The sequence below is a fragment of the Pagrus pagrus genome (genome assembly GCF_965226575.1).
Source record: "Pagrus pagrus genome assembly, chromosome: 17".
NCBI lineage: Eukaryota > Metazoa > Chordata > Actinopteri > Spariformes > Sparidae > Pagrus > Pagrus pagrus.
In genome coordinates, this window is record NC_140201.1 from 11,046,946 (window position 1) to 11,072,986 (window position 26,041).

At 38.8% G+C, this 26,041-nt stretch overlaps 4 protein-coding genes across 6 annotated transcripts; all 4 read left to right on the forward strand.

The window, feature by feature from the left end:
* The first annotated feature begins 1,968 nt into the window (after window positions 1–1,968).
* mterf1 (mitochondrial transcription termination factor 1) lies at window positions 1,969–3,809 on the forward strand. Its single transcript, XM_084378924.1, has 2 exons — window positions 1,969–2,056; window positions 2,382–3,809. Exon 2 carries the CDS (start codon window positions 2,433–2,435, stop codon window positions 3,594–3,596), a length of 1,164 nt encoding a protein of 387 aa, XP_084235050.1. The 5' UTR covers window positions 1,969–2,056; window positions 2,382–2,432; the 3' UTR covers window positions 3,597–3,809.
* A 750-nt stretch (window positions 3,810–4,559) lies between these two features.
* Window positions 4,560–10,588, forward strand: dus3l (dihydrouridine synthase 3-like). Of its 3 annotated transcripts, none has more exons than XM_084378937.1 (16): window positions 4,560–4,644; window positions 5,112–5,220; window positions 6,324–6,594; window positions 6,682–7,033; window positions 7,301–7,380; window positions 7,484–7,579; window positions 7,808–7,849; window positions 7,986–8,138; window positions 8,284–8,400; window positions 8,742–8,807; window positions 8,997–9,107; window positions 9,312–9,408; window positions 9,546–9,621; window positions 9,766–9,954; window positions 10,061–10,189; window positions 10,300–10,588. In XM_084378937.1, exons 1-16 carry the CDS (start codon window positions 4,638–4,640, stop codon window positions 10,370–10,372), a joined length of 1,968 nt encoding a protein of 655 aa, XP_084235063.1. In that variant the 5' UTR covers window positions 4,560–4,637; the 3' UTR covers window positions 10,373–10,588. The 3 variants fall into 3 exon arrangements, with proteins under 3 accessions (XP_084235063.1, XP_084235064.1, XP_084235065.1); XM_084378938.1 differs by having other exon boundaries at window positions 4,574–4,699; XM_084378939.1 differs by lacking the exon at window positions 4,560–4,644 and adding an exon at window positions 4,715–4,882.
* A 1,032-nt stretch (window positions 10,589–11,620) lies between these two features.
* LOC311272558 (zona pellucida sperm-binding protein 4-like) lies at window positions 11,621–15,654 on the forward strand. Its single transcript, XM_084379069.1, has 12 exons — window positions 11,621–11,793; window positions 12,538–12,849; window positions 12,932–13,056; window positions 13,167–13,323; window positions 13,404–13,526; window positions 13,620–13,792; window positions 14,347–14,444; window positions 14,582–14,730; window positions 14,828–15,005; window positions 15,083–15,218; window positions 15,441–15,515; window positions 15,587–15,654. Exons 1-12 carry the CDS (start codon window positions 11,655–11,657, stop codon window positions 15,593–15,595), a joined length of 1,674 nt encoding a protein of 557 aa, XP_084235195.1. The 5' UTR covers window positions 11,621–11,654; the 3' UTR covers window positions 15,596–15,654.
* Window positions 15,655–16,943: 1,289 nt separating this feature from the next.
* Window positions 16,944–25,425, forward strand: cndp2 (carnosine dipeptidase 2). Its single transcript, XM_084378656.1, has 12 exons — window positions 16,944–17,155; window positions 18,552–18,629; window positions 19,214–19,357; window positions 19,485–19,647; window positions 21,102–21,190; window positions 22,372–22,572; window positions 22,693–22,777; window positions 22,919–23,079; window positions 23,187–23,351; window positions 24,019–24,160; window positions 24,701–24,848; window positions 25,212–25,425. Exons 2-12 carry the CDS (start codon window positions 18,570–18,572, stop codon window positions 25,276–25,278), a joined length of 1,425 nt encoding a protein of 474 aa, XP_084234782.1. The 5' UTR covers window positions 16,944–17,155; window positions 18,552–18,569; the 3' UTR covers window positions 25,279–25,425.
* Window positions 25,426–26,041: the final 616 nt, after the last annotated feature.

Genomic DNA, 26,041 nt, shown 5'->3' on the forward strand with positions numbered 1-26,041 from the left:
TTATTAAAGTGTGAGAGTTTCTCCTTCTTCTTAGAAACCTGTCAAACATACCAGCAGCAGCAGCAGCAGCAGCAGCAGAGGAAGCTCTTTGCCTTCGACTGACGGGAGCTGAGCAGCTTATCGTCTGGCAGATTTTGAATTCCACCCATCTTCTTTTGGACATTCTTACCAATTTGATCCCACCTGTGGGCACTGGCTGTCTGTGCAACAGCGTCTACAGGAACCACTGAGCGTCTGAAAGTTTCGCTAGTTTCTAAATTATTGATTCACTGAAGGAGTACTGTGTCAGCAGTTACCCAAGCGACGTTACCAAGTGGACCACAACAAATGGGTCAGGAAAGAATTCCCTTTAATATTAAAACACAACAGTAGACATATTCATGAACTAATACATAAATTCATGAAACATTTCTGGGAACCATACAATACTGCCGACTAATGACCTAACGAACTCCACTATATTTTTTGCTAAGTATATATAATAAACTAGCCATCGTAAAATATGGCTCATTGAGGACTGAATCTGCCAAAATCATAAATGAATGAATGAATTAATCAATAAATGTCTCAATAATTAAATTAATATGCCAAGAAATGCATCAAAATTAGTATAGCATTCATTAATTTACAAAATGTGACATCCGTATTTATTAACCATTTTATCAATTCAACTATTTATTCACTTTCCCATTTAATTTACCATTTTATTTTTTTAATTTGTTCATTTTAAAATCTATTTATTTCTGTATTCCTTTTTAGGCAAAGAGCAGTTTCAGCATCTGTCTTGTGTCTCCTTCTTTTCTTCTCTCATCATTGGTCTGACTCCAAAAGTGATTGAAGAAGGCAGAAACATAAGAACATAAGAGTCGCTCCCCATCACATAATTATGCAAAATCAGGCAAAAGTGCCCTGGACAAGTGTGATACGAGAGGAACTGTGTATGCTGATGAAAAATAAACTGTGTCCTGTTGATGACTGAGACAAAAAAAAAAACTGAGACTGTATCATGGAAGAAGCTGTTTCTACCAAAACATCACACTCACTTAGAGCAGCGTGGGTGAAAGCTCATTTGCATAATGAAGATATCACTGTCCTGTACTAAAATATTCATGAGTGGTGGGACTCATCAGAAAAGAGGCACAATGGGTCAGTAGGTTTTTCAGTGCTAAGCTGTGAGTCATGCCACATGGCAAATGCTCTCTTGTGCAGCATGGGCATAAGTGCTGTCAGCTCTATGTCTGACATGAATTAAGTATTAATGCCTGTAACCGACAGCCCAATCATAAATATACTAAACTATACAGTGTATACACTCTATAGTTTAGTATATTTATGATTATAGGCTTTTCGGGTATCATAATACAACCATAAATGGACATAAATGGATAAATCCCATTGCACTCTGAGGGTTATGTAAGGGACATCTATAGCCTATGTTTCTGTGAATTAATGGTCTAAGTTCAAACTCCATATAGAGACATAAACGATTAATGGTGATTATCATGATGATGGATCTTTAGTAGTGTTGTTTTGGCAAATATTATAAAATTGAATTGGAATATAATAAAATAATTTAGTATATCTCCATCAGATCCAGGCAGTGTGAAAAGGCCTTGACCATGTGTATTTATAATTGAGGGGATAAAATATAGCCTAGTGAGTAAAGTGAGTAAAATGAGAAGAAAATAACCACAACAAATGTTGATAAAAAGCTAATGACCCCCGTTTTTGTAATTGCTTCTGATAATGTAATTAATGTATGGCTTTCAAACATTATTAAAAGAGTATGTCTATGATGAGTTGAAAGCTGAACTCCCTAAATCAAAGCCCTCTGCTTCCATCTAGTGGTTGAAAGTAGTCAGATACTCCATTTCAACTCCGAAACGCTAGATGGCGCTAGTTAGCAGTATTGTTATTATCAGCGTTTTCTCGTATGACAAATCTCGCGAGAGTTTACCAAGTCTGACATTTCCGCTCTAATTCAGGCGGACCGTTGACAAAAATGCGAACCTCACCGACATATGAGTTGTCAACTGAAAGAAACCTAACGTATATGGTATGTGTTGTTATTAATCTTTACGAGATGTAGTACAAGCTGAAAACAACATTTTCATTTGGGTCAAATTAATATTGTGAGGTGAAGAAGTGAGGGCAGGAGAACTTCTCTGCAACCGACCGTGAGAGTTCACGTCATCAGTGGTGCTGTGTGTAATTAAAGGAGCACTATGTATTTTTGGAGAAGAAATTAAAACTCTGAACTATTTACAGTATTAATAAGTTCATAATACAAACTTTTTTCCTTATCTGAATGAACAAGCTCATCCAATCCAATCATCAATTGGATAACAATTAACATGCCATGTTTATTTTTCCTCTTTTAGGTCCACTGACACCAGCAGTGATGTTGCAGTGAGGCCCTCCCCTCATTAAAAATGGCAGCAGTACATGGACTGAGGGCTCTCCTCAGCCTCCATCGCTCTGTGATTTTGCAGCGCAGCTTTGGGTCCTTTCCAGTTCAGTTAACATCAACCTGCCTTTCCAGGAGGCTTCTGAGTTCTGATACTAAAAGCAGTGAGCCCCTACCACCACCAGTGAACCCAGAGAATGAATCTCTGCTGGAGAACCTGAATCTCATGGGAGTTGACGTGATGAAGGCACGCCAGCGTCAGCCAGGAGTGCTTCGTAAAGCCTGCACCAATGAGCAAGCTGTTGCTCAGTTTCTGCAAAGCAAAGGTGCCAACCGCAAGGTAATCGCCGGCATCATATCTCGTTATCCCCGCGCTATCACCCGCTCTATTGGACACTTGGAGCAGCGCTGGGAGCTGTGGAGAAACATCTTCATGACTGATGCAGAAATCGTGACTATCTTGGACCGCTCACCTGAGTCTTTCTTCCGCTCCAGTGATAATGGGAACTTGGAGAAGAACATAGCCTTTCTGACCTCACTGGGAATGAACACGAAAGAGCTCCATCGGCTGCTGACGACAGCACCGCGGACATTCTCCAACAGTGTGGCGCTCAACAGGCAGATGGTGGAGTTTCTGGAGGACACCTGTGCTGAACTTGGTGGAAAGAATCCAGATGAGTTTGTTAAAATGGTCATATCCAGAAACCTTTACATTCTTATCCAAAGCATTAAGAGAGTCAAGACAAACATTGATATCCTGAGAGATTCTCTTAAATTAAGTGATTCAGAGCTGCTTGCTCTTCTTCAAGGCCCTGGCGCAGAAATTCTGGACCTTTCCAGTGAATATCTGAAGAAGAATTTCAACAGCCTCAAGCAGAAGATGGTTTCACTTGGCTGTCAGCAAGCTGACATAAAAAAACTGATCCTGTGCTATCCAATGGTTTTGTACATTGGGCTGGACACCCTGAGCGTGAAATTGGACTGTCTCTTGAAAGGAGGAATAACAATGAAGCAGATAGTGGAGAAGCCAAAGGTTTTAGACTACAGCACGCAGAACATTACAGGTCGACTAGAGGAGCTGAAGAAAGTGGGATACGACTTTAAGAAGAATGGCATCAATGTGCTGGACACGAGCCGGAAGCGGTTCGATGCAAAGCTGGAAAGACTTGCTGCCTCAACAGATAAATGAACGTATCTGTCTGTAGTATGATGTCACATAATGTTAGATGCTCCTTGTACTTGAACCTGGCTTCAGGATAATCATGTTTATGTTGTTCGTGTAGTAACTGGCTTATGATGTCTGACATCTGATGTCTCTTTTGTAACATTTCAATATACAGCATCTGGTTGCCCTACAACTGACACGTTTTGTCCAATTGCTAATAAAGGAATTTATGCTGTGGTTCTGTTGCAGCATCATTTTTATGTCTGTAGTCGCCAGTCTGTGGTCTCACTCAATGTCCCGCCCACAACAATGTGTTTAAATAAGTAAAGTAGCTCAAAATTGTACATACAACAGTACTTCAGTAAATTGTAGTTGGTTACAATCCATCACTGGTTATTTTACATTTTTACAAGATTTTTATTTTTTACTGTAAATATATATCTGTTCCAAATACCTTTTATTGATATTTAATTATGATCGCAAATAACCAGTATCGGTTTTGACCCTGAATAAATGATATAAGTTGATCCATACAAAAGATATTCAATCTGCTTTCACGTAAGGAAACAGCAGCATATACTTACAATTGAGAACCTGGGTATAGGACATTTTTGGGCATTTTTGCAACAATGATTCATTTAATCAATTATCAAGATAGTTGCTTTTTTTTTTGTGGATTGACTAATCAATTAATTGACTTACCATTTCAGCTCTAATATGTTATTTATTGACATGAACGTTATTTATATATTTTTTTTCCTTGTCAAAAATCAAATCAAATAGCATGTAATTACCTATGTTTTCTGTCTTTTTTAAGAAATATAATAGAAAGATTTTTGGTGCCATTTTAAAACTGAAACATATTATGCATATTCAATTATCAGGAGTAATCTGATTACCGACCTGAGGTGGTTCAATGGCTGAATTTAATAGTTAAATGTGAAGATCTTTACATCAATGGCGAAGACGAGAACCGGAACCATTGTTCGTTGACCCGTACACAACACGGACCTCATGAAACTGCTGCACAACCACTTCCTCACGCTGTAGGATTTGTTGCTGTGCATGTCAGGTCTGAGACAGAAGTGTAATTAAAGTCAACTCATTCTGTTTCGTTTGAACTTTTGGTGAGATTTATAATTGCTTTAATTTAGCGTTAAATGCGTTAGCTAGTCTTTAGCTGTTAGCTAGTCAGGACGTTTAACGTTAGATATACTAACTTAATTGCACTGTTAGCAGAGCATGCTACAGTAAGCTAGTTTTTACTTTGCAACCTATATACAACCTTGATATATTATCAATAATAATAGGTAAGTAAGTCGGTTAATTTGATTACAGTTTAATCAGACAGACAACTTATTCAGAAGTTGTATTTGGTAGCTAACTTGGTCACAGCTGACGTTAACTAATGAGGTCACGACAGTTTAATTTACAGTAACGTACAAAGTATTTCTTAATCTTACCTCAGGATCAGGAAATAATCAGTCTCTCCTGCTAGCTAACTTTAAAGTCAATGGCTAATATATCGACGTGTTTCAGAAAAAGGAGTGGAGGGAGCCTGTGAAGGTGTGATGGAGAAGGCAGCAGGGGAAACTGTGGCAAAGAGGACAGATGTTGCTGTAAAGGGTCAAGCTGCTCTCAAACCAGAGTAAGTATTCAACTTCCTGTGTAAGACATGAGAGCTGAAACTGGAGGAAAACATCAGTGCAAATATAGACAAGTGTTGTCCAAAGTGCTTGTATGTACTGTCTTGTCTGAAGAGGTCAAAACTCCACCAACACTTGTAGTATATAGAGCAACTTTATAGTTTATTTTTCACCAGGCTCATCCTGATTAGGATCTTCAGACTATTTTCCTTTTACCTTCTCCATATCACTACCTCTTGTTCTTAAGTTGCGTCTTTCACTGAGTAATGCCTTTTTTCTGCCTGCCCTCCCCCATAACCATTTCACACTGCATGCTGCGTTGTCTGATGCCTCCAACAGAAGTACATGGTCAGCGAAAAGGCTTTGAATGCTCTTGGCTTACATACTAAGCTCTTGTTCCAGATTTGCAATGACTGCCTTATTGCCTATGGCCTCTTGTTGTTGTTTTTTAATACATTTTATTTGTAATCAAGGAGAGCAATGAATGATATTTGGAACCGATACACGTCTGCAGTAAAAAATAAAAATCTTAGCATCAAAAGTTAGAATAAAAGTACAATTTTGAGGTATTTTACTGAAGTATTTCCATTTTCTGCTATTTTCTACTTCCACTTGACTACATTTATTTAATAACTTTAGTTACTAGTTACTTTGCATATTCAGATTATTCAGTGTTGATAGGTTATTAGTTGTGATGTGTGATCAAGCAGATAGTGTTGAGGGTGGGACATTAAGAAAGAAAAAGGATGCTGCGCCAAGCAGAGCATTTTAAAATTAATTTGTTTTATCGGAAATCAGACCCAAAAAACACTGATAATCGGAGAAATGTTGAGTATCGGCTCCAATATGCTCTGAGTGAGCAAATGTGACAAATATGTCATGTGGATTAATACTTCCTCTTCCCTGTTGTGACAAATAACTTTTCCCAGACTATGATGCTTTAAAAATACATATAAAGAATACCACATAAATTCAGTCAAAAAACAACACACAATTTAATGACAAGGCCATCACACACTGTCTACAAGTATTATTCTGTAAGTCAGTTTGTTACTCCACCAGACTAACAGAATGATTACAATGCTTGTTCTTCTTGTATTTGCAGATTCCTAACAACCAAAGAAAAATTTCATGGCTTTGTAGACTCTGAGTGGCAGAGCCTAAAGGGAGAAAATGCCAATAAAAATGACAAAGTTGAGGAGACAAAGGAGGCGTCCGTTGAGGAACCTGATGCTAAAAAGCTCAAATTGGAGCCTGAGGAGAGAAATAAAGCTGGAAAACAAGACGGCAAACGACTACGGGGACAGAATAAGTCGAGGCCACACGTCAAGCCTACCACCTATGATGAGAAACGACTTTGTCTATCAGTCGTTAAGGTATGAATATGTACTTACTGACCTTTAACAAATGCTACATACAGGGCTTTATATTTGCTATGTCATAGCTTTTCCCCCCTCTTGCAGGAAAACAGGGAGTGCACCTTTGGAGATAAATGCCACTTTCACCATGATATCGCTGAGTACTTGGCCACTAAGCCCGCTGACATCGGGGAAAGCTGCTACCTCTATGACACTTTTGGAAAATGTGCTTTCGGTGTCACCTGCCGCTACGCCAAGGCGCACACTACACCTGACTTGAAAACCATGGAGAACGCAGAACTAATCAAGACATACGAGGGCAGGAGCACGGTGAAGAACAGCCTGAGTAAAGACCTCCAGAACAGTCTGAGGAAGCGTTCAGTGCCCTTCAAGAAGTCAGCAGAGTACCTCAAAACACTTTCAAACAACAAGGACAAAAAAGAGCCGCAAAGGAATGGTAAGGCACTTACTGGAGCTTTAATTTAATCAGCTCACCAAATAGTTTTAGTTGCATGCTATTCTTTATCAGTGGAGTTGATATGACAACCTGTGTGAATCCTTCATCCTTGAATTAAGAGCTACTTAGTTAGTCAGTTAGCTTAATGTTTAGTTTCCAATTATATTTTGTATTTTTAGATGTATTCAATAAAAGTATCTTTGAAAAAAATGCTACTTTTGAGTACATTAGAATTCAGTGTTCTGATTCAGTATTTTGACTCATCAGGTGATGCTTGTGCAGCTGGAGTCTGTGCAGATCCAACAGGAGCTGAGCAGCAGAATGCATCGACTGAAGCAAAAAAACAGGTACAAACTTCTACTTAGTGCACAACTTCCTATATGTATACATAGTGTAGTGAATTTCTTGGTGGTTTAAAAATATTCTTACGTGTTTGCTGTTTGTGACCAGCCACAGGCCAGCCCAGAGAAACAGCCTCCAGTGAAGACTATTGGTCCTCTGACTGATGAAGATGTCATTAAGTTGCGGCCATGTGAAAAGAAACAGGTACGTCTCTGCCAACCAGCTTTACTCCAAAATTATATTTTCTTAAGGTAGTTTGGTGTCCAAACACAATGAATATCTTGTCATCCATTTTCTTGCTAAATAAGATGAGATTAATTATCATCAACTGATACTGATGAATATTTGAGATGATATTTGCACAAATTCAATCTCTGCACTAGTTTTGTGGGTTAATGTCTACTTGTTAATTGTCTTTGTCTCTGTTTCAAGGTGGACTTTCAAGACAAGCTCTACCTTGCTCCTCTAACAACTGTGAGTGATACACATCAGATTTGTTTACATTTTAGACAGGAGTTTATTTCAAAAAGTCAGTACCAGTATACCTAGTCTTATCAAATGTAGCCCATAAATAAGGCCATGACTTGACTAAATAATTCCCTCTCCTCAGTGTGGAAATCTGCCTTTCCGTCGTGTGTGCAAGCGCTTTGGAGCAGACATCACCTGTGGGGAGATGGCCATGTGCACAAACCTGCTGCAGGGGCAGCAGTCAGAGTGGGCCCTCCTGAAGCGGCACGAAAGTGAAGATGTCTTTGGCGTCCAGGTGATGTCATCATAGATTATTGAGACTCTTCAGAGCTTCTTGAAGCAGTTGAATGGCTACTGTTGTTGTGGATTTGGACAATGCTTATTCTTCTGTGAAGTTTTCGATGAAGGCCTCAGTTCTAAAGTCCAGATTGTGTCTCCAGGTGGAGGGCTGCTTCCCCGACACCATGACGAGGGTTGCAGAGCTCATCAACAACAACACTGATGTGGACTTTGTGGACATCAACTCTGGATGCCCCATTGACCTCGTCTACCAGAAGGTAAACAGACACCAAGGAAAGTTCCACTGTGGTTTTCACGTCTTTACATCCCTCTCTTCCTGCAATGTAATTTTGTAGCACCTTTAAACACCTGCAATCTTTCCTCAGAATAAGTGTTTCCCAACCTTTCTATGCTCTTAAAGCAAAAGGGATGAGCAAGCAGGTAAATAACTGGAGGCCAGTGTTGATAAAATAAAATGGTACCATGGAGAGCTTTACAATCAGACAGACTTTTTGTTTTATATTCGAGTGTGTGAAGGTCAGACACTGGTATTTGGCAGGAAATATTAAACAGTATGACACTCTCTGACAGATGGTGTTTGTTTACTTTCCCTCATCAGGGTGGAGGCTGCGGCTTGATGACACGCACCAGAAAGTTCGAACAGATAATCAAAGGAATGAACTATGTAAGTTGTTTTTACAATGAAGGAACTCTTATATTATTGCTTGTTTTTATCTGGAAATACGAGATAAGTGTTGATTTAAAACAAATTGAAAATATAACTGCACTGTGAGAACAGTATTTTTCTTGGCTTGGATTACATGTACAGTGACTATTAAAGGCCGAAAGACAACATGACTTTTTCTGCCTGTAGGTCCTTGACGTCCCGCTGACAGTCAAGATCCGCACAGGTGTTCAGGAGAAGAGCAACATAGCGCACAAACTCATCCCGGAGATGAAGAATTGGGGCGTCTCAATGATCACAGTGAGTCTCGTCATAGAGGAAACATTAATACATGTGGAAGGAGATAAAAAGAGAGATGGGGTTGAGCAGTTTGAAAAGGCTTCTGCCCTTATTTTATTTGTGGCACATGATCTGTTTTTTCTCTGTCATTGATAAATAAATGAGATGTGGGGTGTCAGCATTAAAGTGTGATGACACACCACTGATGCTGTTGTTTTCTTGCAGCTGCATGGCCGTTCCAGAGAGCAGCGCTACACTAAGTCAGCTGACTGGGACTACATCTCCACCTGCTCCAAACTGGCCAGTCCTGTCCCCCTTTTTGGTACATGAATTATTAAAGATTGCAGCTGCAAGTAGCTGCAAATACTAAATATTCTGTAAAATCATGTGCACATTGTAGAAAAAAAATGTATAGCTTGTGATTGGATGAACTAAGGTGACCTGTGTTTATTGTTCCAGGTAATGGAGACATCCTGTCCTATGAAGATGCCATGAAAGCCAGAGAGACTGGAGTTTCTGGTATTATGATTGCAAGGTTAGTGCCACTGAATTCCACATAGAAATCCAACCACAGGAATTATTCACCATCTAGTCCAATAATTTATGGAGTGAACTTAATTTAAATTAAAGTTAAATCAGTGTTGCATGTTTGACGCCTGTTGTGGTTGGCTCTCCTCAGAGGAGCTCTCATTAAGCCCTGGATGTTCACTGAAATAAAGGAGAGCAGACACTGGGACATCTCGTCCAGTGAGCGACTGGACATTCTCAGGGACTTCTCCAACTTTGGTCTGGAGCACTGGGGCTCCGACACTCGAGGTGTGGAGAAGACCCGCACCTTCATGCTGGAGTGGCTGTCCTTCATGTGCAGGTAGGCAATTACATGCGCTCTTTTGGTTGGAAAGTATACGTACATATGAGTGAATCAGGCCCAAAATAAGGTAGTATTTCACTTTCCGTCCATCTCTGTCTCTAAGGTATATTCCAGTGGGCCTGTTGGAGCGAGTGCCTCAGAAGATCAACGAGCGACCTCCGTACTACATGGGCAGAAACTACCTGGAGTCACTGATGGCCAGTCAAAATGTTGGGGACTGGGTCAGGATAAGGTGAGGAGACAACTGCCTTTTCTTTTCATTCAAAATCAAGCAACACTAAAATGAACTGTTAAAATTGATTTACTTAGTTCTTATAACCTCTTGCTTTGTCCCCTCTTCAGTGAAATGCTGCTTGGACCTGTACCGAAGAATTTCAACTTTTTGCCCAAACATAAAGCCAATGCCTACAAGTGACAGTCTCTTTGATGAATAAAAAACAAACATCCAAACAAACATTTTTTTTTTGTTTGTGTTTTTTCTCGACTCTAGAGAATAAGATGTAAAAGAAAATCTATTGCGTTATAAGTGACAAAGACTATTAAATAGTCTGATTATTTGACCGTTGGTGCAGCAGTATAATATGGGTGTTTATGTACTTGAAATATATGCAATAAATTCTTTTGCCACACTAACAAATGTCTGTTTCTTTTGCATCAGTTTACTGATTAAAGAGAAATGTTTGACTTGTGACTTATCATTATGGAATAAATTTAAAAACTGACATTACAAAGTTGTTTTGAGGAATTGGGTGGGAAAAGAAAGCTGAGTTAAATTTGTTTGTGTGGAAATTGAGTCAGTGTAAATGATTGAAATGTTAACACCCCACGCATACACACAGACATCTGTATTAGGCACAAGTATAAAATGTAATGTAATACAACATCTGTGTGGTACAGACTGTATGAAGGTTGTAATGTTTTTACACTGATTACTGTTGATGCTACTTTTGGAGATGGAGAGTAGATGGTATTGCATTAAATCTATTTAATGTTTTGTTTTAAGGACATTTACATACAGTACATAACGGTGACCGATTATTAAAAGACACCTACAGATGTAGTACAGCACCTTTAGGAAAATGTTGGATATTAAATGTACTTAAGTATCAAAAATACAAGTAAATTATGCAAATATTTACAGACGACTGATTGTTTGACCTGATATTCGGCATTTTTTTCCCTAATTATTGGACTAAATGTGTCTTATCTGATTGCTGATGAAAACATGCTTTTAAAAAGTGCTGCTTTGGCTCTGATGCAGTGTTTGACTGCAATGCAAGTAACTAAAGTTATCAAATGAATGTAGAGGAGTATAAAGTACAATAATTTCCTCCAAAATGTAATGGAGTGGAAGTATAAAGTAGAGAAAATGGAAATACTCAGGTAAAGTAAAAGTACCTCAAAATTGGACAATCACTGATTTTATGTGGTCGCATTTTATCCCACAAAATGTATCCAAGACAGTAAATCTCATAGCCTTACATAATGAAATGTTTGTGAATTAAATGATCAATAAGGTTTCTTTTCTTTTCCAGGCCTTTCCTTTACAGCAGACAGGCGTTTTTTCTTGCACACACCTGCGACTTTAATTGAGTAGCCAATTAGCCAATTAGCTTCTACCAGGTGCAATCAATTAACTCAAACCACCACTTATAGTCTGAGTCCTCAGCAGTGACAGGAGGGAGTTTCTTGCATCCATGGCTGGGGTCAGGGTTGAGTTGCTGCTGGTTCTGACTGTGACCCTGCTGCTGGTTTCAGGGCAGGAATGGGAGACAATCGACAACCCTGAACTTTTCTACGGGCAGTGGAATGAACCACAAACACTTACAGCCACAGGTAATGCTAGTAGCAATGACATAGCAGTCACAAGCTGAGTGTGTGTTGTAAAAGGAGGTTTAGCTGCTAGCCTACAGCCTTTAATGTTAGCCACATGGTCTGGTATGACCAGTATAGCTAGCTAGTGGTGGCTAATGTTTTACTTATTTAATGGGTTTGCTGACTTTATAAGTAATTTACTTTTTACAGTTGATGTTCGCCATTATTCTTCAATGTAGTTTTTACTGCCTTTTTGGAACTTGAATTGTTTAAACTTGGGAAAATTGGTCATTTTCACTTCACAGACCAGATGCAGTCTTAGTTTTGAAGAAGAAATTCAAACTCAGAATTTTTATTTTTTTAATCATGAGGTAGTAATACAAACTGATGAACATGTATTTTTCCATAATTGAATAACCAAGCTGTTAAAGGAAAATAAGGTCTCCATATAAAAAGTGACACGGTATGAAATTTAGGCATGAGAATAATCTTTCTCTTGATTAAAAATGATTCCCCAAAACTACATAGTGTGCTTTTAGTGTACACATTTTTACCTTCTAAAATGAGTGATGTTTACAACATTTGTAGCTTGGTTTTTAAAATGACTTCTTCATAACCAGACATGTGCATGTTTGAGCTATCTTTAGTTGTAATGTGGAAGGTTTTCAGGCTTTTTCCTAATATGATTATTGAGAATGCTGCTCACATAATTTTGTCTAAGAAAATTGCTGACTGCTGTTGTGACAATGACCACTCTGCCCTCAGATGACCGCAGTGAGTTCGACGCCAGTGAAGACATAATTCCTGCGTATGCATTTCCTGAAGTTGAAGGTGCTGCTACCACTGATGACGACCCCTCTTCTGACAATGGATTCCAAGTGGAGTTCGAAGACTCTGATCCAGAGGACTGGCCCAGTAGTAATGACGGTGGATACCAGGTGGAATTTGTAGATGCCCCTCCAAGGAGCTGGACCAGCAGCACCAGTAAAGGTTCTACTGAGCTGGATGTGGTTTGCAGTGATGATAGCTTCCAGATTACCCTGCCGAAAGGTCCTTTAGATGAAGTTAAAGTTTTGGGTATGTATTGTTCTCATTTTATTTTTTTGTTTTTGTTTTGTTATGAATACATAAAGTCAATTTTACCATTTTCCCTCTCCAGGCTCAAAGGAGGTTGTGTCTGTCATGGATGCTCCAGCCTTCTGTGACTATGACGTGAACTCGTTCGAGAACACACTGACTGTACCCTTCACTGGCTGCAATGTGAAACATGAAGCAAACTGTAAAGTAAGTGTAATTTAACTTAAAACTTAGGATGAAATCGTCAATTTGTCAACACTTTTGTTTTACTTTGGTTCAATTCATGTCTTAAAAGTTTTCTTTGTAAATCACGACAGGCTAACCGCTACAGCCTACAGTTGTTGTATGTCGATGAGTTGGGTCAGACAAAAGTTGCTACCACATCCTGTGAGGCCAGGACTGGACCCTCCCTTCGCTCCAGTGGCCAACACAAAGCAAAATGTTCCCCAACACAAACGCCGTCAAAGGCACAAAGTGAGTGCAAACTGTCTGCAGCAAATTGGTTGGAATCTTTCAGGTTTTTTTCTTTTTCTAATCTAAAATTGTAATTTCAGATTGTGCTGTAGTCACGGGGGAGCGGGTGGCCTGTGGTCAGTCAGGAATATCTTCCTCAGACTGTGAGAAGATGGGATGCTGTGTGGATCCTTCAACATATGTCTGCTACTATCCACTGGATGGTAAGGTTTCTGTCAAGTGAGATGTGGTATTTACATCTTTCATTTGAACTTCTCTAATGGAAAACGTATCTCTGGTAACCCTCCTCACTTTAGAGTGCACTGGGGATCAACACTTTGTTTTCGCCATTCGCTCCGACACCGCAAACCTCAATGTGGACCCCAACAAGCTCGTTATTCCTGGAAGTCCAAACTGTAAACCAGTCATTGTTAATGACAAGGTTGCCATCTTCAAATTCAAAGTTTCAGAATGTGGAGCTCGTTCTTATGTAAGTTGTCCTTGACTTTAACAATGCACTTTATCTTCATGTACTGTTTACTCCAGTACATGAAGTAAAACTGATACTTGGACTTAAGTGATGTCAGGTTGTAGAGTTCAGTTGCTGCACCTTGTTCAGGTCCAAATCTTAAGCATGACACTTTTGGACTTGATTGACTTGCTATTGATTGCTACTGCTTGGGGCTGGTCAATATATACTATATATTTTTGTGTAATAGAAGTCTTTTTGGATATTGTGATATGACAAGTGTTCCCTGGTTTTAAAGGCTGCGTAACAGTAAAGTGGTGTAATTTTATGAACTACCTGTGCTAATACTTGCCTTTAGTCATTATATCCCCATTAGAGTATTGATCAGAAATCACAAACCAAGAAAACTAACTTGTTGTTCTGATACAATGTTAAATTCTGTAGAGTGCTCTTGGAAAACGAGATTTTTAAGAATACACTTTAAACATGTCCCAACTGCACCTGAGTACATCCTACATGCTGTGTGACTTGGAAACATGAAGCAAAAGGCTGAGAGGTTTGGCTTTTCTCGGCAGGATGTTGACGACACAAAAGTCTACCTGGCTGAAGTGCAGTCTGTTGTCCAAGCTCTCAACCTAAAGTATGGCATAATTACAAGAAGTAATCCACTGAGGTTAGTGGGTAATACAGCACACCTTTAACTCTGTAGGTACAATGCTATAGTTGTGTAGAGGATTGGTAATCTGCTTCTGTTTATGTACAGATAACTCTCTAAAAGAGCAAAACGTCATTAACCCATGTCTTTTGTAGGTTCATGGTTGAATGCCGCTACAGCAAATCGGGCAGTGCTCAGCAGTCGCTGGCCAGTGTTGGATACATGGTCAAGACACCAGCTTCCACCTTGCCATCATCAGTCATATCTAATGGCTTATATAGTATTCAACTGAGACTGGCTAAAGGTTGGCTTTTATGCAAAAAGTACAATGAACAGTTGCTCTCAAATTGTAAAATGCCATCAGTTTTACAGTTTGCTTCTCTTCTGTCTTATCCCAACAGATAAGACGTATTCAAGCTACTTCGCTACTACCTCTCTCCCCTTGAAAATGCTCCTTGGCAACCCAGTGTATCTTGAGCTTCGCCTGAAGTCTCCAAAACCAAATGCTGTAATTCTCGTCAACTACTGTATTGCTTACCCTCGTTCAGCAAAGAATGCTCTGGTGCTTGTTTATGAAGGGTAAGCGTGACTATCTTGACTTCATTCATGTGCATTCAAACACTCTGTGTCCACTCAACTTATGTTTGTCTGTGCAGGTGTGCCAACCCTTATGATCCAAATGTGTCCATCCTTCAAGTGACTGGCTCACCCAAAAATCGCCACCAGAGGCGCTTTGTGATCAAGGCCTTCCAGTTTATGGATCAAAAGACAAACCAGTACCTTAATGAAGAAGTGAGTATTGGCATTATGGGACTAAATGGTCAAAGCTAGACTGCATAAAATGGGTGCAGATGAAAATGAACATTGACCAGCGACGATGTGACTTGTTAAGAGATCCTTTTACACAAATAAGGCACTCTGTACTACAGCTTGCCTAGAAGTATGAAGCTTTTGCTCATAAATCCTTCACTTAATTTTTATTCCTCACATGGTAACTGTTTCTTTCCCTTGTAGATCTACTTCATGTGCTCTGCAGAATTTTGTAAGCCAGAAGAAAAAACATGTGCAGAACGTTGCTTTGATGGAAAGGTGAGTCTCTAAACCTTGCAAATGTCTTCCTACTTTTTTTAAAGTCTAATCACATTTTTCTTTGCTTCTAGGCACCATGACTTGCAGCTGAAGACTTCAGAAGATGATTTACGGAAAAATAAAACATTTTTATAATACAGTATACTTGTGGTTTCTGAAAATGTAGATGCAAGGCATAAAGACTGGTGGAAATTCAGCAGGGGATATTAACCAGTCAGTCTGAGGCATTTATAAAGTGAAAATGTGTTGCACCATGACATGTTGCATTATATTCATGTAACATGACACAAATGTACAAAATGAGGACAGTTCTCTTTTGGGCAACCAAGAAGGCATTCATGAGGAAATGGTGCAAAGAGGCCCCCACATACTAAACTGAAGCTTTTTGATATGATCTGGAAAGTTTGCAATTCAAGGAAGTCGACTGTGACGCTGTTTGGGCTTGGAAGATGAGATGTAATATGATTAAACTGGTTTCTTTCTCTGAAATGTGTCTGCAGAAACCATTCACAGGCTTTTACCTCTATCTGTTGCCTTATGGTTTAAAATGTAATGCATCTTTCTACACTGTTTTAAATGTTTGGCATTACCACAGACGCTTGATTTGGTACATTCAGACAGTGAAGAGGACTACATCATATTTGTGAATAGTTCTTTCATGCTTTGTTTGTAGAAGCACTTCTTTACAAATGGCATTTTATGTGAAGGGTTTGCAATACAAGTCATTTTACAGATGGAGAACAAAACTCTGTAAAATGGTTCAACCAGACTTAACTGAAAGGATAGAGAAACAAGGATACTCTAAGTAACAGTACCCTTTAAGAATATTTTAAAAAATCATGTGTACACATGATTGCCATATTCTGATCTTATTTTTTTACACTGTAGCATGAGAGCATTAATCTGTTTTTATCTATTTTCTTGGCTTTGCGTTTACTTGTGTCTCATTGTTTTACTGTTTACACTTGATACAAAAGTGATTTATTCATAGTTATTTGTGCTGTCTTATTAGTTTAACAACCATCTTTAAAGCACTTAGACTTGCACTAACCTGTAAGAAAGGTACTTTATATATAATATAGTTTGATTAAAGTAGCAAAAAAACTGCCAAACAATAACAACCAATCATTTGCTTCAAAAGATATCATGGTGAGGTTTATTGAGAATTTTTGGTTGCAAAGTGTTTTAAAGGTCAAAGTTATACAGTTCACAGCCAATATAAAAACAAACATAAAACATCATAAATTAAACGATAAAGCTGTTTACAGAAGCAGTATCAACAACAACAAAAAATATTCCAGTAACATTATCTGTTAGCTTACAACAGAGCACTTCTTATTTGTAAATATAGGTGTCTTTGTCAGAGAGGGTCGCTCTCCTCTGCACACTGTCTCTGGACCATATGGATGAACATGACGAAGCATCTGCCGCTTACCCACAATCCATTGCGCCGTGACCACAGTCAGAACTGCTACTTTGTGCTCACCGGCGGTGCTGAAGTCTCTCTGCTGGCGTTGCTTCCTGACACGAACGGCTACAACTCCTTAAAACACTTGTCAGCGACATTAGGAAACACAGGAAGTGTTTGTCAGGTGAGAGGAGTCACATGTGGACGTCAGCTGTGCGGCTATAAACACGAAGTGAGTACTTTTAACTGAAAACGTAGCTAGTTTTAATGTCTCTTTATGAGCAAAGCAATATATGTGTCAGGAAAATGCTAGCTCTCCTTTAGCATAGCATTAAGTTGATGTAAGCTACTTTTGGAGATATTTAAGCTAGTTAGTTAGCAGGCAAGCTAATTGCACTGTTTTACCATCACAGCTAACTAGCTAGATATCTGTTTGACTCCAGGCCTGTTTAAAGCTATTATTTGATGATGTACAGGAAAAACTGGTTTCAGTTTAGCATTACGATGAAAGTTCAGAGTTGTGGCTAACCTGTGATGTTGTAAAATGAAAGTATGACTCAGCCATAGTTAAAATTAAACTTTCGGTTATGTCCACGATTTGGGGATTGGTCCTCTTTGTCATTTGCGAGGCTCTAGTGCAGTTTCCAGTACAATATAGGATAGTGATTTATCAAATGTTCAATTTCACAGAAATATATTGGCATGGGAAACAAATCTTTTCATTGCCAAAGCAAATGAAAGAAACAACAACAACAAAGAAACAATAATACGTGTGCATTGCCAAAATAAGTGTGAAATAAAAAGTGTGTTTTTTGTTCTTTGGGATGTTTGTGTATGTATACAAACGATTGCAAAAATGGCTTAAGATGAAGTAGAAAAATACAGATGTTCAGTTAAAGAGAACTGTATTGCTGCAATCTTTTGTTCACAAAACAGTGTTGATAATTTACTGCTGCACAATTGCATTTTTTTTTGTCTCAGTTGTATATATTCATGTAAATATAGTGTCTTTTCTGATGGTATGGACAGTTCAGTCCGGAGCTTATATTATCTAAGTGTTGCTCATGTCTGACTGAGATTTGTGCAACAGCCCTTCACCTTTTTCAGGCAGTCAGACTTAATTTAGAATAGAATAAAAAGAACACTTTATTTTCTACCTTTTGGATAGATAGCATGCAAATAGGAAATAATCGCAATCATATTCAAAATGGGCACGTTGAGCCGATTACAAAGGAACAAGATAAGAGCTACATGCAAAAGAGCACCAGGTACTCAGTGTTTCATAGATAACATAATGCAATAAGATATTTGTACTGATGAGTTTGAAAGCTTTTTGTAAGTAAATTAGAGACATCAATATTTTTTCCTTCAGCATTTTATGATGTAACCTTTTACTTTTTTTTCCTGACAAATTCATGTTGTCATAGTCAGCTGTGATTATACAAAACTATCACAGATTCAACTTCCTGGTTTTAAATATGCTCTTCTGGCACTGCATGCGTGACAGAGGAGAGCTGCAAATACAGCAGCAGTCAGCAGGAATGAGGAGGGCGTGGCTTTTGTCCTCCCATAAGATAGCAAACGACATGAGGTAGGCTCTCACTCCATTCTGCCTGTTCAACCCTCAGCTCCTGTTGCTGGCAAAGATGGCTCATCTCACATCGCTTTTTAAGTATGTGGACGAAAACCAGGATCTGTACGTGAAGGTGAGCTCATTCTGGGTGAAGTTTTGACATACATTCATTGTAAGTGTCCTGCTATTGTGGTCAGTTAATCATTGTCGAAATGTCTGTCTTCACTTGATCAAATCATCAGTGTTAATCTTGCAACTCATTCACTCTGAGTAATAGTGTGTGCCAAATGTGATGAATGTTGACCAAGTTTTAGTGACATATTAACTGTAGTTGTTGTAAAACTTCATAGAGATATAATGAGCTAAGACAAAGTCACTCAGACTCCACGTTAAAAGATTTGAAGCGACATTATGTAACTTTTCTACCTTCAAATATCAGCTTCAAAGTCATTCAACACGTAACATTGTTATGATGTAACGAGTTTTGTTTGTAGTTGACACCTACATTACGTCTGACAAATTGTAACCGACCTTGGATTTGTATTTATGACAGTGGTGTTGCACTCAGAAACTGGGGGGGGAGCCAACGTCTACATAATGTTGCTTTAATTGCTTTAACAAAGTTGTCCACTTTTCAAAAAATTACACGTTGATAAAACACCTATCATGTTTTCTTGGGTGAAATTAAAATCTGTCTGAATTTTTCTTGTTTCTTAGCGCCTCGCAGAATGGGTGGAGGTCCAGAGTGTGTCTGCTTGGCCAGAGAAGCGTGGCGAGATCAAGAAGATGATGGAGATGGCAGCCAAGGACATTGAGAGGCTGGGGGGAACCGTGGAGATGGTGGACATCGGCAAACAGAAGGTCAGAACGGTCATTGGTTTTTCATTGCCTTCCCTACTCAACCACTATTTTGGTTAATCTATTCTTGCTTTCTTATTCAACAATATTTGCCCCGTTTGGTTGTTTGTTTGTTTTTTTGTGCATGCAGCTTCCCTCTGGAGAAGAGATCCCCCTGCCACCTATCATCCTGGGTCGTTTAGGGTCAGACCCAGGCAAGAAGACCGTGTGCATCTACGGCCATCTTGATGTCCAGCCAGCGGCCATAGGTGATGGCTGGGACACAGAGCCTTTCACTCTGGTGGAGAAAGATGGTGAGAGCAGAACTGCTTTGGTTTCTGTTTGATACAAAGTCACCCTGAGGCGATTTGATGTGGGAAATTTGCCAGCTCAAAACAAAACAGCTTTACTGGCTGTTAATGAAGTAGACGGGAATACTGCTTTGGCACGTAAAATTAAATTTGATGGGATTTACTTTAAGGTTTCTGTTCCCAGACTCCGATGTAATAATTACAAAAATTCCCTTTTTGGCTTGGCAAAATAATAGTATCACAGGTCATTTACAGGAATAAATGACCAATAAATCCTGATGCAGAAACAAAGAGGACAGTTCAGGAAACATGTAGCTAATTTTTATAATGAAACTAGAAATTTAGTATCAGAATCATTTATTTAAAGGTCTCAAACTCCTACTTTGGTGAGCAGAGAAGTTGATTTCATCATCATTACTCACATGTGACGTCTTGTTTAAATGCTCTTTGAGCTTTTATCAGTTTGTGATCATATCACACTTTGCTACATATTTCAAAGTCCAACCCAATCAACTCATGTTTTAAGGTCGAGTCTTAATCATGCGTTATCAGCAAACCTCACAGGTCAACTTGGACATGCACTGTTGTATTTAACAAGAATCAGTAATATGTTCTGCTTTACTGAGGGCTCCAGTGAAGTGCTTTTTTTAGTAATTGATGATGAATGTGTTTTTGGATAGACTTATTTTGACAGCTTTCCTAAATGTGCTGCTGTGTGCCAGCACTAATTACCCTGGTCAGCTTCCCCATCTGCTGTTGTACTTGAAAGATAAAGCATTGAAGATAAGATTTGGGATCCTACATCCTGTGTTAGTAAGGCACATTTATCTGGGGTTTATTCTTAATTACTTCGGTTTTTCACTGTCATATATAAGATTTTTCCCTTTCCCCTTTTACTTTTGTGCTTATTGAATTGATTTGTGTGACTAATACTGATACCCACATAGTCTCGTGTAGATTCTGGTGATGGTCAGCTGACAGAAAAGTACCACAATCACTTCCTCCTGTCTCATTCCTGTCTGCTCAGCTCTGTTCTTGCTCACTTCATGTTTTATTATCCAGAGTTTGACTTGATGTGCTGACAGACACCACAGAGCTGTCTAACTGGAAGGGTTCCTTAATTTTACATGTAAAACTAGCTAGTCACTCAAAGTCAGTGAATGAAATTAAGAGTTTTATTATTAAGGATATAACTCTGCCAAGCCCACATGGATTTAAAAGGCACCATGAATTCATAAAAACCAAGACCAAAGTGCTGTGTCTATATTTCATAACAACAGAGAAAAGTCCAAAAGTAGAAAAAGAAACTAAAGCATCTTTCACAATCGAATCCTCAAGCCACCATTGTCTCCAACTGACAAAAACATATGTCTCATTTTTTTGGGAATAACCTTAAGATGCTACAATGAAATCAAACCTGAGGGCTTTAAACTAAAACACTTGTTTCCTTTTTGCAGGTAAACTCTTTGGAAGAGGCTCCACTGATGACAAGGGTCCCGTGTTGGCCTGGTTCAACTGCATTGAGGCCTACCAGAAGATCCAGCAGGTAGCGCTCCCACCAAAGTTTTGTCTCTAACTTAAAGTAGAGTAAAGTACTAGAAGCTACATGGTGTGGTTTAGGTGTGAAGACCTAAAAAAAAAAAAAAAAAATGAGCCCAGGCTGCTTATTTATAGACTTGGCAAGTTGGGTGTGGTTTAGCAGTGATGGGAAACATCAACACCGATTAAAATTTACTGGCTGGAATGTTGTTTGAATGGCAAAGTGGAAATCTACAGCGGTGTGGTGTTTTATTTCAGGAGGTGAAAGGAATGATAACATTAGTAGTTGCTCACATACTTTCATTTTCAAACCTGCACCAGAGTTCAGGTTGTGGAGTTAGAGATGGTGGTTATTTTATACAGCATGCAAGTGCAATGACTGAGCTATATTATGTTCAAAGCAGGGACGGTTGTTCTTCTGTCAGAACAGTAGTGATAAGTAAATTACTCTTTGCTTTGGATTGTATTTGGTATTGTGTGTCGGGAACCAGCAGTTCAGTCCCTGTGTAAAAACATGTGAAGTCTGATTAGTTTACAGTCTCGCATTGAATGAAGAAAAACTTGAATTGGTGTCCAGCGGCCTTCTTCAAAGACTGTAGCCTTAATTGTGACGTGTTGGAGGCAATGATTACTGTTGCTGTAGCTCCCTCCACCCTGACCAGAGTACACTTTTTGGGTAAAAATGTCTTTAAAGTATGTGGATATTTTTATACCTGCAATATGTGGTGTGAATTCATAACACACAATAATAAATAAACAGATAATAAACAAAAACTAATATAGAATATGTAGATATCGTTCAGTGGATTTCAAGGAGTGATTTTCCAAGATGATTCTGCATCATTCTGAGAGATGAATTATCTCTGTGTTAAAGTACAGAGCTGATTTAGTACTGGCTTGTTGATCACTTTGGAGCAGTCGGCAGGATCAGTGGACAAAGGTCATGTCATCATGTTGCATGTCTTATCCAGCACTTAATGATTAAACCAAGACACGTCATCTGCTTCTTGTTTTGAATTAACTATATTCCCTAAAACAGTAGCTGACAAACGGTTGAAAATATGCTCAGTAGGCCTTTCATCTCACTGATATTTAAACTTGTGCACAGGGAGGCCTTGTGATAATGAATTTGGTCTCAACAAGTCTCAACAAAGTTGTATTTTTTCCTTATCTCTCTCCACGGTGCAGGAGCTTCCCATCAACATCAAATTCTGCTTCGAGGGCATGGAGGAGTCTGGGTCAGAGGGCCTGGATGAACTGGTGTTTTCTCGTAAAGACACTTTCTTAAAAGACGTGGACTATGTCTGCATCTCTGACAACTATTGGCTGGGCAAGACCAAACCCTGCATCACCTACGGACTGAGAGGAATCTGCTACTTCTTCATGGAGGTGAGGACTGGTTGTAGTACTGATTATATTTATAGACTTTGAGTGTTTCAGTATGACATGGATGTACTCGGCATGTCTTGATGGATGTCTGATTAACATGGTTTATTTTTTAATTTAAAGGTGGAGTGTGGCTGCAAAGACCTACACTCAGGAGTGTTTGGCGGCTCTGTCCATGAAGCCATGACCGACCTGATTGCACTTATGGGCAAGTGAAGCTGAAAACTAAACTATAATCTCATAAAACTACTTTGTCTTAGAGGAAATCCCTGGTGGTAAAAGTTGAATTTCTTTGACCTGCGCTTACATTTTAGGAGAGTTTTTATCTGGACTGTCTCCTCCTAAACAGGCTCCCTGGTAGACAAAAGGGGGAGGATTTTGGTTCCTGGCATGTACGATGATGTGGCCCCTCTGACGGATGAGGAGAGCAAGCTGTATGAGAATATTGAATTTGACCTGGATGAATACTGCAAAGATGTCGGAGTTGGACAGCTGCTGCATGACACCAAGGCAGGGAACTGATTTCTGTTGTTTCCGTCACTCTAAAATGGAAATCTCTGGATTACTGCATAGCAATCCATCATTATTTAAACTGTACTGTTCTTGTCTTCCTGTAGGAACAAATCCTAATGCACCGCTGGAGATACCCATCTCTTTCTCTTCATGGGATTGAGGGAGCTTTTGCAGAAACTGGAGCCAAGACTGTGATCCCCCGCAAGGTCATTGGCAAGTTCTCCATCCGCCTCGTCCCTGACATGGACCCCAAAGCTGTGGAGAAGCAGGTAGACCGTGAAATATCTTCACACTGATTTTATCTAACACCGACTTCTGTCATCTGGGGTGTAAAATTAATTCTATGCCAGTGAAATTTGAAACTTGATGACTTTGCATGAGTGGTTGCATGTCACAAAGATGACTCATTCAGTCACACTTTTTTGGAAGGAATATTTGCTTCTACAACAAAAATGTATCAAGTAAGACAAAGTTACAGATTCTGAATTTGTTCAATGTTTGACCAATTTGTCTTGACGATAAATCACTGAATGATGTCATAATCCTGTCAATAATCAGAACAATTGTTTATGGCCCTTGTGAGTTTGCCAAATGCTTACCACAGCACAAAACGATGAATGGTCATGTATAAAAAGTTGGGATGCACGTTGAATAATGTGCATTAACAGATTTAAATGCAGGTATGTTATAGAAATATTAAAAGGCCGGTAAAAGCGTTGCTTAAGTGCAAGTTTGTGCAGGTGTTTTCAGAAGAATGTTTCATGACTAACAATGAATTGGAGTGAAAAAGAAATGTTTTGTTTTGAATGACATTCAAACATTTTCAGCCTGTTTAATAACAGATAAATTGTCTCCTTTTAGACGTCAAAAGATTCTCACAAACTTGTTACAAATGTGCTTTGTTTTTACTCATATTTTTCTCTGTCATTTGTCAAGGTTTTGGATTACCTGCAGAAGAAGTTTGCTGAACTGGGAAGCCCCAACAAACTGAATGTGAGCATGGGCCACGGAGCCAAGGCCTGGGTGTCTGACTTCAACCACCCGCACTACATGGCTGGTCGGAAGGCCATGAAGACAGGTACAGAGGCTGAGTGATGCAAGACTTATAGTATAATGTATATGATTAGTCAATGATGTATATATATTTTTTCACTACTATTACCATTTGTTGGACAACAAAACAATTGTGATCAAGCCTGTAGAGTTCAGTTTTATAAACATGCATAAAGTTTTGTATGTAGTTGCTGCAGAGGCTTCTACAATTCTACATTGGAGGCTGAAGTAATTTTGAGGAGGTGCTCAGAGCATAAATAATGTGTTTGAAAGACAAAAGTATCTATCCAGTGTTTCTGGAAAGACAAGCTACTGACGTCAAAGGTAGAAAATAGTTTCCATTTGTTTCTGTTGCAGTGAAAGAACAGTTGTAATAAAAGCCTGTCTCCAACCTTTAAAACACAAATAAAACTTAGATCTAAATACCACAAAGGGTTGTTGGTTTAAGAGCGATCTAATGGATAAGGATGAAACTATTTTTGTTGTTGAAGTTCTTAATAATGCAGTTTTATTCTATCATTTCAACTGTTCTTCACATTTTCTCCTCCTCCTTGCTGTGCCTCAGTCTTCGGTGTGGAGCCTGACCTGACTCGTGAGGGTGGAAGCATCCCCGTCACCCTGACCTTCCAGGAGGCCACAGGACGTAACGTCATGCTGCTCCCCGTAGGATCCTCTGATGATGGAGCCCACTCCCAGAATGAGAAGCTCAACAGGTACTTTTTTTAACTTTTCTATCTGAATCACTGGGATTGAAAAAAGAGGGGGCTTGGGAAGTTTCTTATAGGAACTATTATAGTTAAATTAGCATCAATACAAACAAGTTCAGATGTGATACCGAGAGAGTGAAATAATATTATTTAAGCCAACGGAAAGATTGTTTCAGGGCTTTTAATCGCTGTCTGTCAACTCCACATTTTGTTTTAAATTACGTTGAACAGATTAAGTTTTTCTTCCCAACTGTCATTTTGAAAATGAGATGCAACCACTGGAGTTCTTTATCAATAATCTACACATTGAACCATTGACTATTCTACGATTTGAAGAAGCTCATCACTGTTTCATCTTTCTATTTGCAGGTCCAACTACATTCAGGGGATCAAGATGCTCGGTGCATACTTCCACGAGGTTTCCCAGCTGGAATGAAGTGATTCCTCATCATGAAAAAATGGAAAATATGTAATAACATGATATGTCTTCTCACTCTCTGAGCCACAGCTGTATGATTTACTTTCCACGGTTAACAGTTTTATACACACTGCCTCATAATAATAAAGGTGTTTTTCTTTGTTACCATGTGTTTTCTTGTTTAATTAATATGTTTTGAAGTTGTTTACAGGAAACTGCATCAGTTATCTATTTACAATATTATCACTGGATTTATAAAAATATTGTTGGCTGAAAAATTAATTTGAACTGCAGGGTGTGAAAACTGAATATGGTGATTGAGATTTAATGGTTGATTTTTATTATTTTGACACGTAAGTAGCAGAACAATAACCTCAGGAATACTCAGATCCTTTTATATGAAAAATCTTAAATTCATAATCTGACTCAAGTACAAAATTATCATTAGCAAAATGTCCGTAAAGTACTGAAAGTCCTGTTTCTGCAGTAAAACGTCCCCTTTCACTCATTTATTATTATAAATGACATAATAAGATTGTTTATAGCGATGTATCAATGTAAAAACAGCATTTTCTTGTGGTAGTTGCTTGAGGTGGAGATCATTTTAACTACTAGTCTGCAGTTTAGTCCAGTGGTTTCCAACCAGAAGGACAGAAGGTCTTGTGACCCTCCATGGGTCACAAGATCAGTCTGAGGGGTTAAGATATAATAAATGGGAATGAAGAAAGAATATAATAATAAAGTTATGCTTCATACATGTATATAGTATTTTTTGACTGAA